General features: G+C 38.7%; 1 protein-coding gene across 1 annotated transcript; it reads right to left on the bottom strand.

The window, feature by feature from the left end:
* Positions 1-276: 276 nt before the first annotated feature.
* On the bottom strand, positions 277-18,880 carry LOC100536922 (uncharacterized). The gene is made up of 6 exons (XM_073924210.1): positions 18,839-18,880; positions 18,157-18,330; positions 13,836-14,633; positions 9,057-9,075; positions 8,872-8,993; positions 277-5,105 (listed from the first exon to the last, which is right to left on the bottom strand). Exons 2-6 carry the CDS (start codon positions 18,323-18,325, stop codon positions 4,120-4,122), a joined length of 2,094 nt encoding a protein of 697 aa, XP_073780311.1. The 5' UTR covers positions 18,326-18,330; positions 18,839-18,880; the 3' UTR covers positions 277-4,119.
* Positions 18,881-19,337: the final 457 nt, after the last annotated feature.

The following is a 19,337-nucleotide window of genomic DNA, read 5'->3' as shown; positions in this document are numbered from 1 at the left end:
CACGTCGACAAACCAAATTAAAAGTCTTGCTAAAATCACAAACAGCATGAGCTGATTAACTGATTTAAAAAGTAGATTTCTTAAATGATATACTGCAAATATAAAAAAAACATGTAAAAAGAATGCAAATACACAAACATTTTTAAATCATAGAAATGACTGAAAAGACAAAGTGAGAGTGTGAATATTATTTATTAAATCATAGTTCACACATATAAGGCATTTTCTTCCTTTGGCTGTTCCACCAAGAAAAAAGCAATTACATATTTGTTTGCATTTCTTTTTGTTACCTCTCAAAGCCAACACAGCCCATATTGTTTTCAATTATCAGCATCTACAACATTCTTGATTAATTTCCATTTCATGGTATCAAACACATATTATGAAAATCAGAACATATGAAATAGGAGCTGTTTGTATTTTTTTGTTGTCAGTCATGTCTGCATTCTCTCAATTTAATTGTCATTGTGAAATGAAATATTTTTGTACATTGAATGAAGTAAACCGTATAATATTTCAGGTTTCATCATCTTGGGTAAATTAATACATTATTTCAATTGAATTCAAGCTCTACTACAATTTGAGGCAAGACTGCCAATGTCAAAATTAAAAAGCATGAAAATATTAAAACAAATAGAGTGTTTTAATGATGCTCACGCCATATTAATCGACACCATTCATATTAAAAAGTAAAGTGTAGTTTTCTGTATTAGACAAAGTCCCAAACAGTAAGTCTCTGGAGATGATCCTTCCTTTAACAACAAACTGCTGACGAGTCCCATGTTGCAGGGTAGGTGATTGTAATAAAGCATATTATGAAATACTGTTTGGTCCAAATGATCACCCACAGATTTAATCCTGCTTTGAAGGGCATGTCGTGATTTATACTGATGTTCTCTCTCTGTTCAGGTGGCCATCAATTCTGCATTGTGGGAGTCATTTTTGTAAGACTGAATATCAATGCATTTTAGTATATGAAGGTAAATACAGATTGTTTTGAAATAATATTAAGATTATGCAGACATTCAACTAACAGTCTATAGTCAGACTATTTTAAAGGACTCATCAACGATGTTGTTGATGAATATGCTTACGGCACCTCCAGAACCCACACTGTACGTCTCTTTGAGCAGTTTCAGGAGGATTTCCAGAGCCCTGTGAACCACCGGAGCGTTTCCTCAGCCACTGTGGACACTTGGAAGACAGCGCTGGGAAGAGTTTGATCATCCAGTGTGACCAAGAGTGCATAAACCACGGAGTTTGCCATAATGACATGCACTCTAGTAACGTTTTAATCAATACAGCTTTGATGCAGAGTTTAATTAAGGCATATTAACCCTGGATGTGGACTACGAATCAGGGCTACGTTTCCCTTTACGTTAGAGAGATATAGCAAACCTCTACTGGAGGAATTTAGATGTTTTCTTCTGAATCGGATTCACTGGTGTGTGTTAACATCTGAACATGTTTTTCTGACAGATCCAGAAGTGCATCTGTATCTTATGCGACTGTAAGGGAGCGATTTGTTCATTTGCACATGCACACATTGTGCAGACGGGGGATAAGATTAGTTCCATTTTCTATCAGCTTTAAGACCTTCATTCATCACATGATAGAAGAGTCGAAAGCTGAACTAATCATGGGTCTACCGGCTCAGACTGTGTGCAGGGGTTGAGCTTATATGCGACTACATGTGTCACGTGAACGAACGACTCAAACTACGAATGAAAAGGTGAACTGAGCTACTCATAGGCCATGTCCACACTTGGTCCTGGAGGGCTGGTGTCCTGAAGAGTTTAGCTCCAACTTGCCCACCTGGAAATAAGACCAATACTACCAAATAAGACCTTGATTAGCTTGATCAGGTGTGTTTGATTTGGGTTGGTGCTAAACTCTGCAGGGCAGCCCTGTCATACTTTGTTGGTTTAGTCGTGTTTAATCAGGGTTGGAGCTGAACTCTGCAGGAAGGTAGATCTCCAGGAACAGGGTTTGGGCACCCGTTTTAAAACCTTCATCAAATCAATGACACAATTTCTAATGGCCCGCTTCCACTGAGTGGTACAGTACGGTTCCGTTTCCACTGTCATAGGTACCTAAAAGCAAACCGCCGCATACCACTTTTTGGTCACCATTTGTAAAGAGTACCTAGCACGAAAACAAAGGGTACCAAAAGGTGGAGCTAGACGCGCAGATGAACGCTATTGATTGACAGAGATGCGTCACTCGCAGAAGCAAGATGAAAAAGTAAGTTGCATTTTTAAATACACGCTGAGACATTACAGCGTAATACTAAATACATATAATAACATCCCATGGTCAACCTGAGCTCAAACAAACATCAACGTCTTGATGAACAGCCACAAAGCCAAGAAGAACTAAATCTGCCGTGCCTTGCTGTCTAAAAGTGCGAGAGAGCTTGCAGTGTGGCTATATTTGAAACAACAAGCTTCTTAAGCTCATAATAACATGCACGGGATAATTGAATCGCTCTGATATCCGATCCTTTCAGAAATGGACAAACGCGAGAGTGAAGCGCAAAAAAACAGAGGAGAAGCTGAAAAAAACAGCAGCAAATGATGCTTCAGCAACCTAAAACATGAACAAACTGCCATGTTTAACTTTTATCATCAGCTTCTGGACTATTCTGAACTGGGAATGACGAAATAACAGAGGCTACACGTGCTGCTGAAGATTAAAGATAAAGGTGAGACGTGTGCACTGACTGTGGGCTAAATTTCGTGCTGTTTTTGAACCCAAATAAGGACTAAATGTCTGCTGTGTGTAGTTTTACTGTAATTAGTAACATATTGGAGACCGTAAGGGTCTATATGTGTTCATTTTATTTATTTTCTATAATTGCAGATGTTACAGTAGGCTATTTCGCAGTTATAATCAAATTATGTTCATAGAAAGGTTTGTAATGAACATTTATACAGCATTTCTGTGTATAGAGTAGGGGTGTCTAAACTCGGTCCTGGAGGGCCGGTGTCCTGTATATTTTAGTTCCTATTTAACCAATTAAACTCACCTGAACCGGCTCATTAAGCTCTTTTTAGCCATGTGAGAAACTTAGGCAGGTGTGTTAAAGGAAGTTGGAGCTAAACTCTGCAGGACACCGACCCTCCAGGACTGAGTTTGGACATCCCTGGTATAAAGCATCTGTTTTGTGAGTAGAGTTTCTCGTATGATATGTGAACAACCCCTAACTCCTTACTGTAGACATTTCTTAAAGTAAAAATAACGTCGTTTGAAGCCTTGTCGCACACCACGCCTACCAAAAGGGTACCCTTCTGGATAAAGGTGACCTGTACCGAACTCAGTAGAAACAGGCCATAAGGGTGCTTTCACACCTGTGAATCGATTCAGTTGTTCCGAAACAGAGATTACAGATGTTACATTGTTGCTCTTTGCTCTTGGAGCGGTTCACTTTCACACGGCAAAGTTTCTAATCGGACCAAAAGAGCTAAAACGAGTCATGTGCGAGTAAACTCTCCTCACATTGGTCAGAGTGTCAGGGTTTATTTTGCAGCGTCCCGCTCAGCTGTCAGGAGAGGTGGTGGTTTGGTGGTGATTGACAGGGTGTGCGCGCGACGTGTCTGAGGAGAGATGCGGTGGGGAGGGGTGAGAAGGGTGAGCGACGATGCCTATTTGAGTACCGGGAGGGAGACGCGAGATTACCGGGAGATCATCACTCGTTTGCGGGCATCCGGAGACTCACGAAACTTCCCGCCCTACTCATAATTCTCTCTTCATATAGCCGTAAGCCTATTACATATCCATAAAACACTGTGATATAACCGCGCTCGGATCGGATCGCTTACTCACTGCAATTGAACCGCTCAAGGGAACGTTTCAATCGAGCCGGGACCACCTCACTCAATCGATCTCGGAGCGATTACTTTGGCGCGGAACAGAGCGCGATTGCCCTGTTCACATCTGCCAAACGAACCGCGCTAACTGGGCAAACGAGATGCGTTCTGAAACAAAAAGTGTAGGTGTGAAAGCACCCTGAGACAAGTTTGTCATGATGCTCATAGGCATGTCAGCCATACAACTTAGACAAAACAAACAGAAAAGTTCCAGCAGAAGTCGAGAGTTGACTGTTTGAGCAGCTCACATTTAGAGAGGTTTCTCTCTCGTGTGGATTCTCATGTGATCCTTAAGAGTTCCGTTCTGCGAAAAGCTCTTTCCACACTGCTGGCAGGTGAAGTGCTTCTCTCCGGTGTGAGTCCTCATGTGGAGATGATGGCTTCCACTGTTAGTGAAACTCTTTCCACACTGCTCACACGTGTACGGCTTCTCTCCGGTGTGAATTCCCATGTGATCCTGAAGACTACGCTTCCGTGAAAAGCACTTTTCACAATATGGGCAGGCGAACGGCTTTTCTCCAGTGTGGATCCTCATGTGAGTCTTGAGGTTTGCCTTGTTTGTGCAGCTCACTCCACACTGCAGGCATATAAACGGCTTCTGTCCGATGTGAGTTGTTATGTGCCTCTTGAGGATGTTCATGTCTGAGAAACTCATTTCACACTGATGGCATTTAAAGCTGTTCTCTCTGAAGTGCATCAGCACGTGTTCATCAAGCCGCCGCTTACTTGTGAGACATTTTCCACACTGTTGGCACGTGAAAGGCTTCTCTCCGGTGTGAACCCTCATGTGTGTCGTAAGATTAGATTTCTGTTTGAAGGATTTCCCACACAGTTTGCAGGCATAAGGCATCTCTCCGGTGTGGAGTCTCTTGTGAATATAAAGAGATGCTTTGTGACCGAAACTCTTTCCACACAGTTGGCATAAGTAAGGTTTCTCTCCGGTGTGAATGTTCATGTGGGCTTTTAAAGTGTCTATGCGAGGGAAACTTGCTCCACACTGCTGGCAGCTGTACGGCTTCTCTCCGGAGTGAATTTTCATGTGCACTTTAAGAGTTCCTTTATTAACGAAACTCTTTCCACAAAGCTGGCAGAAAACATGCGCAGTTTTAGTGTTGTGAGCACTTCTTGATGACTGAGTATTTTCAGTCTGTGAATTTTCTCCAGTCCTGCCATCGTGAGGATTCACCTCTTCCAATTCATTCAGATCTTCACTCTCCACTTTCACCACAATAAAGTCTAAGGCATGAAACAAAAATCATATTAATGTTGTACATCAACAAACAGAAAAACATTTACCTATTTAAAGCACCAAAACTAACCCAATAATAATAACGTATATTTACCCAGTGAAGAGAACCAGTTCTCATTTACAATGACGACCAGGGGTGTGTTTCCCAAACAACAACGTAACTCGCGGCTGAACTATCATAGTACGATGCATCATTTGTGAGAAGAACAATGTAGTTACCATTGTTTCCCAAAACCCGTAGATTCTCTGTCGCAGATCCATCGTTTGAACCACGTTAGTTAGACTTTAAAACTCCTATAATGATGCTCTAAACAGGGGGAAGGTTACTACTTCTTTAGAGAAGAACCCCATCATTTATTTGTGCAAATTATAGTTTAACACGCACACACATTTAAAAATAATCCAATATTAGTTTTGGTATAAACATGCACTCGCTTTCCATATTAACTGAAATATATGTAAATGGGAGAGCTGCACAATTATTCGTAAAAAGATGGCGATCTCGATTCGACCCCCTAGACCACAGGTGTCAAACTCAATTCCTGGAGGGCCGCAGCTCTGCACAGTTTAGTTCCAACCCTAATTAAACACACCTGATCAAACTAATTGAGTCCTTCAGGCTTGTTTGAAACCTACAGGTAAGTGTGTTGGAGCAGGGTTGGAACTAAACTGTGCAGGGCTGCGGCCCTCCAGAAATTGAGTTTGACATCCCTGCCCTAGACGATCTTAATCCAGCATTTCTACGATTCTGTAAATCTTTTTTTTCAAGTTCAGGAGAGAAGCAAAGGTGGCTGCAAGTCTTTTCATTGTTTCACATATGTTGCTCAGTGACATGGACACCTCAAAATGATGTTGAATGAGTCACATACTGTATTTATAAGGTATAATTCACCTGAAAATGTCATTTTTGTCTTCATATAATGCTGTATTCGAGGCCGGGAAATCACACGTGACGTGAGCTGCTGACTGTGCGGGTGCGCGCCCTACTTAATGATAGACGTGCACACGTCTCCTTTAGTGAACAGAACCTGCATATGGATTGAGTAACAGGTTATACACTTGTAAATAATATTCAGTTTGTGGCACAGATCGTTTGAGAGCCGCACGCGAAGTATGAACAGCACTTAGCAGTGAAAATGAAACCGAAAGTGTGCACTTCATTTAAATAATCATCTCGCATTTTAGAGTTATGATTACGACAAGCATTTGATAAGTTTTTTCTTTCATAGCGAACACAGAGTTGTGCATGAAAATAAATGTTTACAGTGTCAGTATAACTACTCTAGCCTATATATAGTTTATTTTACCAGTGAATTAGTGGTCTAATAATTTTGTCAATGACAGATTGCAAGCATGGGCCTATATCACAAACATAATTCAACATCAGAATCATTATAAGTAGAATAGAACTATTTACAGAAAACAGTAGACCTAAACATAATATTAATATTGTTGTTTTACCATATGTTTGAGAAAAAAACAGTAATAACTGCCTACTCATATTAACCTTTATTTTACATCAGAATCCTGAGAAAATCCTGATTCTTATTTTAAGCAAATAAATCATAATTCTCATTTTAGCCAGAATCGTGCAGCTCTAGTATACGGATCATATCGAGACTTTGTTTTTTATACTAAAATTATTGAGAAAATTCCATAGTCTATTCTAAATCACTTACAAAAGCTGACACTTTTCTAATATCCTATATAAACATAAATAATGAGGCTTTTAAAGGAAATTTGATGGTTTTAACTTTGTCTTACGCATTAAAAAACGAATCCTTGCATTAATAATTTAATTTTGTTTTTAATTAATTACAACTCATGTTGATGTGTTTATCCTCATATAACCTTACTCCATAACAGCTGTGTCTTCGTGTGACTGATAACTGAGAAGTTGACTTCTCTGTACATGTTATCAACAAAAACGCGGAGCTCTGTAATGCTTTATTCATCTAATTAATTCAATTGATTAAACTTATTTAAAGCCTCTGACTGATGTTTTAACCTGGGAGGACTAGGAAAAGTCCAACACTGTTTATTAAAAAATTCAATTTAATATATAATATAAATGTAATTTTTCCAGATATCCGACTAAAACAAAAGCCCAGAAATCCTCATTAACACAGACAACCAAGGGTGTGTTTCCGAAAACCATAGTCAGCCAACTAAGGTCGCAAGTTGTGTCGTTACAAACATAGTTTGTTGATTTGGTGTTTCCCAAATCCATCGCTCCAACGAACATACGGAAATTACGTAGCAAACTTGTACACTTGCAACTACACCTCTGGAGCTGTAGTTAGAAACAGAGTTCCTGGCTGTGTTCTATTCCCACTTATCCCCCCTATCCCCTATTCATTTAGAACATTCTAACATTCAAACTTGAAATGATTAAAAAAACCACATTAAGCTCATCTCTCTTAGCCGTAATTTGCTTTCAAAGTATTTTTACGGTTCAGTTTTAGCGATCTTCATGTTTACAGTTGCGTTCCCTTCGCAGAGCACTTTGAAAACATTGATGTCATTTTGAACATGGCGAAAGCTATAGCTGACCTATTGTTTAAAAGTGGAATTTGTTACGTCTCCAAAGCTTGTGAAAACAAAACACAGCATACGCTAATGCTTTTAATGTATAGTGGGTTATTTATTAAATATCTGTACTGTATATGACATGGGTCTGCTGCCTAGAACATTTCTGCAGTGGTTTACAAGTGTCAAATTGTAAAAGTAGACTTTTCAAAAAAAAAAAATAATAATAATATCCTACTTAATAAAAATAATCATCATCATCATTAATATTATTATTAAAGTAGGATTTTTTTTCATTTCCTAATAAATATTAAATGTCATTTCATAATAAATTGCCTCATTATTTATATGATATTAAAATAGGTGTTAGCTTTTGTAAGTAGTTTTAAGTTTTAGAATTGAATATGTAATGTTCATAATAATATTTGTAGAGGAAACACAGGCTCTGTATGTGTCATTTACATATATTTCAGTTAATATGGAAAGCGAGTGCATGTTTCTACCAAAACTATTATTGGATTTTATTTTAAATGCGTGTAAAACAATAAAATTTGCACAAATAAATGACGGGGTTCTTCTCTAAAGAAGTAGTTCCTCCAGTCCATTTAGAGCGTCATTATGGGCGTTTTACGTTATAACTAACGTGTCTCAAATGGTGGATCTGAGACAGAGAAACTAGGGGTTTAGGGAAACACTCATCACTACATCGTTCTTTTCCGATGCATCGAACTATGATAGTTCAGCCGCGAGTTACGTTGTTGATTGGGAAACACCCCTGATCGTTGGCTCCTGCAGTAACCGTCACATCTTCATTCAGGGATGTGAATTAAAATTATATCTACAGATTTCCCGCTTCTCCCCCCTTATGTCAGTGGGATGCACTGTGTATATAATACAATATTTTGCAGTCTTATAATGTGCCGCTATGAGAAATGTGTGTTTTTATAATGACATTTAAATAATATATTTGCAATAAACAACAGAATGGCTTTGAGTAATAGTGTAATGAATGTTTGTAGATGTGCATTGACAGAATCACTGTTATACATCAAATAAGAGCTCCAAACTGTTCTATTATTATACCACGGTGAAAGAGTTTCACAGGGTTCGATATATAATCAATATTTTAAACAATTTAATGGCTGTAAACTAACGACTAGAAGTTTATTTACCACAATGGAACAAAGGGTTAACTAAATGAAAGTTTTGAGGATGAAAACTGACCTGTTTGCTCCTCAGGATCTTCATGTTTGACTCTGAAAGCTTCTTCAATCTTCACGTCTTCAATCTCCTCTTTAATAAACGCCATCCTCATAATAATCTGCTTTACTGAGAGTTTGGGCACTCTGTCAAAATCAAGACGATCATTAACACAGCGAAATATAAACAAACAGCTCTAGTATACACACTGTATTGTAATAGTGTACACTAGTGAGGGGGAAAAACTTTACTAAAAATTATTGTTACAAAAAGTGTATTATATTACACACACATAAATTTATATATATATATATATATATATATATATATATATATATATATATATATATATATATATAATTTTTATTTATTTTTTTATTATATACATCGTATAAATGAAAAATGAACAGACGGTTCTGGAGTCGTCACGTTGATTTGATTCAGTGAATCACTTTAAAAGGTGTAAAAGCTCGTCCCTCAGCTCAACGTTTATTTGTCAGTGAATTATATCTGATCAAACACTTGACGGACGGACATGCTGAGGCATGCTTTCTTTGACTACATGTTGTTTACTCATAAAACTGCGTTCATTACTGTTTCTAAATTCAACATGTCCATGTCCATCAACATGTTTCAGACCATAATCATTTATAACGCTTTAAATTTCACAGGTTACACTGATTAACTTTTAATAAGTCTAGAAACAAACCTTTCTTCGGCCGAATCAGACGGTGTAGCGCGAGTGGTGCATTCTTATAACGTCACGTCGCCAGAACAAAATAAAAGTCCTGCTCATTCGACTTAATAAAAAACGAAAAGCTTCATGTAAACACAATTGTAGAGAAATTAGCGATCAATTTGTTGAATAAACCAAAGAGTTCCAAAGCGACAAACTCCAATAAACTTTTTAAAAGCTAGTTTTTGTAAACTGCTTCCATATCATACACTTAAAAAAACGTTGATTTATTTAACCAGGTTAGTTAAACATATCTAGTGCTTTGTTGAGTTATTTTTAACCTTTAATTGGTTATTTGTTTAATAACTTTACCAGCTGGGTTAAAATTTTGAATTTCAACAGTCAACTGATTTAACTGACACAGAACACTTGTATTAATGTGTGTGCGTGATGTTTTTTGCATTACAAGTTTATTTAAGCTATAACGCAATGTTTTTATTTTTTGTATCAAATTACCTCTGTGTTGTAGTTTTTATATTCGTTTCACCATCCAAGACCATCATTTAGAAGCGTATGGATGTGGTTAAATGCACTTGTGGACACTGAGGGAAGCCTGCAGCAGCTGCTGGACAGAGCTCCAGATTCTGCTCCATCAACACAGGGTTTCTGCTTGCAGTTTATAACCATCTACACTTTGTTTTGTTTCTTCATTGTTTGTGATTCTTGATTTATTTTAAGTAAAGTGTCTGGAAATAAATTGTAATGGAAATAAAGCGTTTTCAATATTTTTGAGTACTATTTATTTACCCATGCCATTATTATAAAATTAAGCTTAGTACTAGTAATAGTAGCAATAGTAATACCAGAATGGAAAAGAAATTGCATTGCATACAAGTTAAAATAAAATAGTTGCTTTAATAACCTATAGTTGGGTTACTTTTGCCCCACCTGTTTTAACAGAGTGAAAATTCTTAATTGAGGGTATGATCTGTACTTACTATTAAAGTATTTGTAATTACAAATTCTATCAGAAAATCAACTGATCCATTATTATTTATTAGATCTAAATCTGTGTTGCTGAGGGATCTCTATTAACTAAAACAGATTAACTCTATCGGAGTGTACTGCAGCACTCATCATATAGAGATCAGCACTCTTAACAAGAAAAGTCCTTTATATGGATGGTTTCATAAAGAATCTTTAACATCCACTAGAGTACACAAAAGCTTGATTGAAAAAGTTTAATTGAATAATTTAATAAAAACAGTTAAGAGTTATACAGTAATGGCAGGCCAAACAGTTTTCTTGTTGGTCTTCATCTTCACTGGTGTGATAAGTGAGATATCTTTACTCTGGTCAGCTGCACCAGAGTTTACCATTTAAAAATTAGATCTATATTTTCTAACAGAGACACATTAGTCCACTTCATAAGTCATTAAAGAGCCAGAACAAAATATGTAAGGTGCTCCAAACGTATAGATTGTGTGTACAATTTGGTTCAGTGTTAAAGTCTAAAGTTACCAATAAGCTAACCGGACTGTACCACTTTTTGGGCACCCTTTCCAAAGGACACCACCACAACAGAACAATGGAGCTAGACTCACAGCTGAACGTTATCGGTTTACAGAGAATCATCAAGGTGAGCAACAAGCCAGGAGAATGAAAACAGAGGAAGCGCCATTATTAAATACACAGCCAAGACATTACACTGTAATATTATATACATAAAGTGATTTTAAATGTTCTTTTTTTGTTTGTTTCTGTCTTCAAAATAAGCACGCTTTCCAATTTTGGTTCTTGCGACACATTTCAGGAAAAATTAGAAGAGTAAAGCATTACACGTTGTAATGTTGCCAATCCTTTTCACAACACTTAAAAGACGTTTAGAGACTCAGACGATAAAATATAAAGCAACAAATATGAAATGTGTTCTTGTAATATGTGTATGTAGTGAGTCCAGGAAAAAGGCAAGGCAAAGGCAAAATGCGCGTGGGCTAGTGGGCATGTGCACACGCTAATCTGCTAGCCGAGGATTAAAGGGCCATGAAACCCCGGGTCTTAGCAGGGTGTTTTCACACCTCTAGTTTGAAAAAAGTCAGGAAAGTGGGTGAGTCCAGCTCTGTTTAGGTGGGAGGGAAGGGTTTGCAAATAAATGGGAGTTTCTGTTTGGGCCCACAAAGGCAAAACAAACACAGACATCAGTAATCGAATTACTTGCCACTTTCTTATTTTGTCGATTTTAACTGCAGTTTAGCACTTTCACTTTCCTTCAGGAACATTTCATGCATGCCCCCTGTGACAAACAGAATACTGGATGCCAGGAACTGCTGGAAGAGTGTAGTGTTAATGGAATGTTTGATACGGCATGCTGTATGAAAAAAAAAACCTCCGCATTTTTCGGTAACTTAGATGCACTCGGTAGGTAACGTAGCTTCGGAAATCCGTGTGTGTATAGACTATCCTGTCACAAAATTCGGCAAAAATTCGACGTGACGGTAATAGTGTGATTGCAGTGTTTACATGTTTACACTCAGAAAGCATCATTTACAGCAGGAGCCTCATGTATCAACGCTGCGTACACACAAAAACTTTGCGTACGCCAGGTCTAACACGCACTTTGGATTTACTAACAATAAAATGGATGTGAGAATGTGCGCAGCTCCACGCCAACTTCATGGCAGCCGTACGTCCATTTCTTGTGTGTGTCTGTTTCATTTCAATTGTCGACTCCTAGAGGCAGTTGTGTTAAATTGCACTCTACAAAGTGTCTTTGAGCTGTGCAATGGCAGCTGTATGAGATGAGATCATCCGCATGTCTAGCAGGAATATAAAGTTTCCATATTATACAGTTGACCAGCCAAACATTAAAGCACAATTTGCAGTGATCGCCGGTTTTCCCGATATAATCGGAGCGATCTACTGCACGCAAATTACTGCAGGCACCATCTGAAGACGAATTTGCATACGTGAATCGGAAACATTTCCCTTATACACTAAAAGTGTACTGCTGACTATACTAACTATATTTGCTATCTGAATAAACAAACTGAAGACCTCTGATCGCTCGCCCAAATCTGTAGAGACAGGACAAATCAACACCAACTGGAGCCGCGTCTTTTTGAAAAGGAGACGAGCGGCAAATCCGGATTTCACCATTTCCAGATGCGTAAAAATCTGGAAAACAAATTTTCATTACAAACGTTCCTCTCTGCGCGGCGCTGTGCATTTCGGAACTCTGGGTGTGGGTTTCTGTCGGGGTGCACGCGGCGGCGCTTCGGGTTGGCGGCTGGGGGCCGTTGTGGAGGAGGCCAGTGTTTGGAGTTCTGGAATGCATGGAACGATTCAGGACACTTCATGTTTCTGCCGCGCCACTTAGAGAGTCTGGTGTGCCGTGTCGCTTCAAGCGGCACATCCGGTGCCTCAGTCAAAGTTTATTCAGTGTGCGTGGTTATTAGTCTCGTGTACAAGCTTGGCACTTAAAACTAGCACACAGATGGCTGTAAAACTATACAGAGACACAAATACTTTCTGCTTGGTCTGTGTCCGAGTCGTACATGTACGGCTGAATGCTTATCCTAGCTTAGCTTCTCTCTGTCAGCCTGTCTGTTGTAAACACAGCGCAGGGAGCTCTTGGCTCCGCCCCCTTGTTACGTTGGGCGGGAAGCTGAAACTAATTTTCATGTGAAGTAACACGCCCCTAAAAGAGCGAGCTGTGTACACGCCCACAACAGGTCGTACTTCTGTCGCGTGCACTGTAATCCACACGTGAGTCCAGCTGCACTCTCATAGCAGGAAATGAAAACGAAACGATTGCAGCAGATTTATAAACAACTCTAAGGACGTGTCTCCAAACTCGTTCTTCCACTTGTTTAGGCAACATAACGTGCCGTCTCACTGCAATCTGAACACTGTAACAGGCAAAAACAGTCTTCGAAACTATCATCTGCATACACAATAGAGCGTGCTGATTGGTTCAAACCAAGTCTTTCTCCGGAATTAATGCTGCACACTCAGAGACGTCACAATGTACTCCCAGGTACAGACGTCTAGTCTACACGCTGGAATACACACAAGGATCTGATCGGTCTGACGCAGCTACAAAAATTAGCTTCAAAACGGAAGAACGAATTTGCTCGAAATAACGCAAAAACAACCAATTTCACATTTTTGTGTAGTATATGTGTCCTAATAGTGTTTAAAGCAGTGTGGGACACATATACGACTGTCAACAGCTCAACGCATGTGCTTTAGTGTTTCGAGGGTATGTGCATGTTTGTGTGCCAATACTGCCGTTCCCCGGGATGAAGACATCATATCAGATGAGTTTTCTCTCTAGTGTGGATTTTCATGTGGAGATAATGGTTTCCACTGTTAGTGAAACTCTTTCCACACTGATCACACGTGTACGGCTTCTCTCCGGTGTGAATCACCATGTGATCCTGAAGACAGTGTTTCCGTGAGAAGCACTTCCCGCACTCACTGCAGGCGAATGGCTTTTCCCCAGTGTGGATCATCATGTGAGTCTTGAGGTTTGCCTTGTTTGTGCAGCTCACTCCACACTGCAGGCATATAAATGGCTTCTGTCCGATGTGAGTTGTTATGTGCCTCTTGAGGATGTTCATGTCTGAGAAACTCATTTCACACTGATGGCATTTAAAGCTGTTCTCTCTGAAGTGCATCCGCACGTGTTCATCAAGCCGCCGCTTGGTTGAGAGACATTTTCCACACTGTTGGCACGTGAAAGGCTTCTCTCCGGTGTGAACCCTCATGTGTGTCGTAAGATTGCATTTCTGTTGAAAACTCTTTCCACACAGTTGGCATAAGTAAGGTTTCTCTCCGGTGTGAATGTTCATGTGGGCTTTTAAAGTGTCTATGCGAGGGAATCTTTCTCCGCACTCTTGGCAGCTGTACGGCTTCTCTCCGGTGTGAAGTCTCATGTGGATTTTAAGAGTTCCTTTATTAACAAAACTCTTTCCACAAAGCTGGCAGAAAACATGACATGCAGTCTTCTGTGCACTTTTTGGCGAGTTTTCTCCAGTTCTGCAGTCGTGAGGATTCACCTCTTCTGTTTCATTCACATCCTCACTCTCCACTTTCACCACAATCAGGTCTGAGGCACAAAAAAACCTCACATTAATATCATAAAGCAACACACATTCAAAGCATCAAAACCAGTGATTTCATTGTCCTGTTCTAGTGATCCAAGCCTGCTTTAACACTGTTAAATACACCAGTGTGAATGCAGTGATATTAAGTGAGCCTTTGTGCCCATTTAGGGTGTACTCACACTATGTACAGTTACCTTGAACCGGGCCGAAGCACACTTGTCCCCCATCCCGTCTCCCCTGATGGCCTGGACTCACATTACATCCGAGCCAAACAGATCAGCCCCTTTTGATGCTTATAAACAATCATGAAGCCCTCATGCTGCAGGAATTAGGAGGTTTGCTGAAGGTGCAGCTGTCGTGCAGTGAGGGGTTTGCGTCTTTAATAATCTACAACAGTTTGTGTTCTGACACTTTGGGCCCTGTCATACACCCGGCGCAGTGTGGCGCAAGACGCGGCGCAGTAGTCTTTTGCTAGTTTCAGCTTGGTGCAAGAGTGGTTTTGAGGCGTTGCGCTACGCTGTTTAAATAGCAAATGCATTAGCGCTCATATGTGCGCCCATAGGCGTTCTGCTCTAAAAAGGAAGGCGTTCTGAGGCGCACGGCTGGCGCGTCGCTATTTTGAGAAACTATAATAGATTTTTCGTTAGACCAAAACTAACCCGGTCTAAACTCCAGCGCAGAATTGCGCCTCGCTTACACACTGCTTAATACACACAAGAGAGCAACAGGCAAATATCTTTACATATGAAAACATTAAATATTAAGGATATATATAGGATATAATAAGAATAGATATAGGATATAAATATAAAGGATAAAAATATTACAAAACAGATTATTTTCTAGCCTACATAAATATGAAAAATCACTGCTTTTATGTCTTCTTCATCTCGGGAGGCTTTTTTAGTTCATTCATAACAGTTTGCTTTTGTATATTGTTATTATTATTAGCAGTATTATTTATTATATCCATATTTATATTTGTTTTATTAAAAACAAGCTTAGATTTGTCCACCTGTCAGGTTTTAGACCATATGGGGCACAGCATGTGTTTTAGGATATAACTCAGGTTTTTGAGCACACTTCATTATTATTGTTCATTTATTCGTTTGCTGGAAATTAGAACTGAATTTAGAAAAAGTTTTGAAATGAATATTTGCACTTAACAAACAAAATTAATTATTTATAGACTAACTCAGTGGTTCTCAAAGTGGGGGTCGGGACCCCCCCCCAAGGGGTCGCGAGACAATGAAGGGGGGTCGCCTGGTGATTTCCAAAAATCTTTTTATTTATGTTAAACCATAAGAATTACCATATTTTATCAATAAACTACTGAAGAGAAAAATTGTTGTTTATAGTTAATATATACTATATAGTTACTACAGTAGCTCATAGTTACTAGTTCTATTGGATTGCGACCCCTGGGGTAATTACATAATTTTAAAGACACACCAATGGCGTCAGATGCAGCAGATTGATTTTATAACATCAGGTTAAACTTTCTGGCACATTTACAGCTCTGATTTCCATTAAAAAAAGATTAAACTAAGAATAAACTTGGGTCTATTGGTGTGTGTGTGTGCGCTATTGCATGCAAGGTTTCTGTATATATAACCACCTCAGAGGATATTGGGGGTCGCGAGTCACTAGCATTGTTATTTTGGGGGTCGCAAGCTAAAAAGTTTGGGAACCCCTGGACTAACTGATGTCTGTGTGTAAAGGTTTCCCTTTCCAAGAGCGAATGTGAAAGTAGATCCATTATCTCTCATTCTCACGCAGTAGATGCTCTGTTTAACAGTTTTCTGTTAAAAACACTGTGAACTGTTTGCTAGTGAAATGCTCAGTTTAACCACTTTGACTTACTTTACGTCCTGTAAATAGCGAATGCGCTTATGGCGTGACACAGCTGGCTCTTAAAGGGAATGGGAGATGAGACTCTGATTGGTTTATTCTCAAAACACACCTATAACTCATTAAGAAAATGAACTCAACTCTTTTAGCCCATCCGACATGGCGCAAAGCCGATTTTCCCGTCCTTAAATTAGCAAAAATGCGTTCTGACACGCCCTGAAAGAGTTTGCGTCAAAATAGAGCCCTTTGTGTTCATTAAACAGTAAGAATGATTAATAAATGCATATCAAAAAGTCCATTAAACGTCACGTCTTGTCTTCAGTTTCGGGCTAAGGTGCGCTTTGCACTAGAGGTCTGCATTCCTACGGCTGCTCTGCGGGAACAGTCCAGTTTTATTGCGGCACTTTAAAGGGCACATATGGTGAAAAATCTTACTTTTCGAGCAGTTTGGACAGACATGTGTGTAGGTATAGTGAATAGACCGTCATAAAATCGACAAAGGTTTCATTTTTAACTTATTTTGACTTTTATTTTGAAATGTCAAACGGTAGGGTTGTCGTGCACACATGTGAAATTTAGTTTAATTATAGCAACAAATATGTCGAAGCGCAAGGACGACCCTGAATATGTAAAGTATGGATTTACATATATTGACGACAAAAAAAAGACTTAAAGCCTCAGTGTGTCATAAGTAGTGAGGTGCTCTCACAAGAGAGCATGAAATCTTCTATATTAAAACGACATTTAGAAACCAGACAACATGTTTGATTAACAGTTCAGTTTAGTTCATGGTAACTGAACCTTTCCTTACCCTAACCACAGTTTACAGTATTGTGGTTTTTACTTTGTAATATTTCTATAGTTTGATACACTTTGTTAAACGACAGCAATAAAATATTGTTTATTTGTAAGTCTTGGTGATTTTCTTATGATTTATCTGTCACTACTTGTGTATGCTAACAATTAAATACAAATTAATTATAATTCCTAAAATTGTATTATAATTCCTAAACATTTGGGTCGCGGCCTGATGACCATGTCAAAATGTGGGTCCCATGGCCAAACCAGTTGAGAACCCCTGTATTATAGCATGCTGTGTGCACTTAATTGTGCTCACAAACCATTCAAGTTGCCTCCATTTCCCAGATGAGTGAAATGATATACTCATACACCATCTCCATACATGTATTTGCTTTATTTAAGATCATTTATAATGTTCTTTAGTGCTGTAAAGCACTCCAGAATCTGCCAGATTGATCAGCTGTGGGCTCTAGATCAGTCGTTTGAAGTGTTGTCATACAGTGTTCTGCTGGAGTTCATCAATAGTCCTGCATTTACAAACACACACTACATCTGAAGTGTTTGGAAGTCATTCACGTTTTCCTCCTGTTGAAAATGCACGTGTGGTACTTGACAAAGGTAGCGCCAACATTTTTAAAAATGTGTCACAAGAACCAAAATTGTAATACGTGTTTAATATCGATGCACTTTAGATTAACATGAATAAATCAGAAATGAACTAATGTAATGAGTAATGAAGAAGTGAGCACTTTAATCATGTTCATGTTTTAATAACAGGGTTTTTATTAATAAAATTTACTTATAATTAATTTATGGACTAACTAAGTTTTAGTTTTGCTCGTGTTAAGAGCGACACATCAAACAAAAACCAACCTGTTTGCTCCTCAGCATCTTCACATTTGACACTGAAAGCTTCTTCAGTCTCTTCATGTTTGACTGTGAATGTTTCTTCAACCGTCACGTCTTCACTCTCCTCTTTAATAAACGCCATCTTCATAATAATCTGCTGTTCTGTGGGTTTGGACCAGATGAAGAGCATCATTAACACTGAGAAAAACAAATAATCAGCTTTTTAATTCATTGGTCAGCACAATAGCTAGATAATCAGAGCAATGTCAGAATTGATCAAAATAAAACATTTATTTGAACTAATAATTATTTATTTTAATTTTAAATTTAAGCAATGCAAAATAATATGCTACTTAGCATCGAATAACTATATAATATATTGTACTGTTGCTTTATTATAGCTGTTCTTCACTCGTGTTTGTTGTTCATAGATTGTTTGAACAGGTTGTGCGCACACAATGAGTCCCTGAAGCACTTTAAAAGCTCGTTCCTCTGTTCATTAATCAGTGGCTGAGCTCGCGGTGAGGAAAACTGACCGACAGATGAACGCAGACAGCAGCTGATACACTGTGTTGGTGTGTTTTAATAAACCAAGTTTATTGATGCTTCTAGATTAAACAACACCGAGTTGCATTCGGTAATCATTCATAGCGCTTTACATTTCACATCTCACACTGATTAACATTCTTAGAGAATATAAACAAACCTTTTTTCCAGCCAAATCAAGACGCAGCGGTGCGGGTGGCGCACACTTATGACGTCACACAGCCATGACAAAATAAACGCGATTCAAGATACAATCATAGAAATACGCATATCGTGAAAACAGTAGTCAGTAACTTAGGCAGTATTGCAAAGTAATAAATAAATAGCCTAAATGAAAGGAACAAGAGGGACTAAAATCAGTCACCAGGTCTAATGCCCCCGGGATTAAAATGCCCCCTCAGTTATAACAACCCATGGCGCCGGGCCTGAAGTGAACACTGATCCTGAAGGCTGCAGGTTAAGAGAAAATGTATTAAATTTAACACAAATAACAGCGACTTCAACAGCTTCTAGAAAATGCTTCTTGGTTTAAACGTCTAAAAAAGAAAATCATTTTTTTTTTTTTGCAGTATAGGTGGATTCTCGTCCAGCCTAGTTATTGCTTGTTTTACTAGCAATCATAAAGCATAAATAATGAAGCATTTTTGTACGTTTATTTT

This window comes from Danio rerio, chromosome 15 (assembly GCF_049306965.1).
Source record: "Danio rerio strain Tuebingen ecotype United States chromosome 15, GRCz12tu, whole genome shotgun sequence".
NCBI classification, from domain to species: domain Eukaryota; kingdom Metazoa; phylum Chordata; class Actinopteri; order Cypriniformes; family Danionidae; genus Danio; species Danio rerio.
This window is presented reverse-complemented; position numbering and strand designations above follow the sequence as displayed.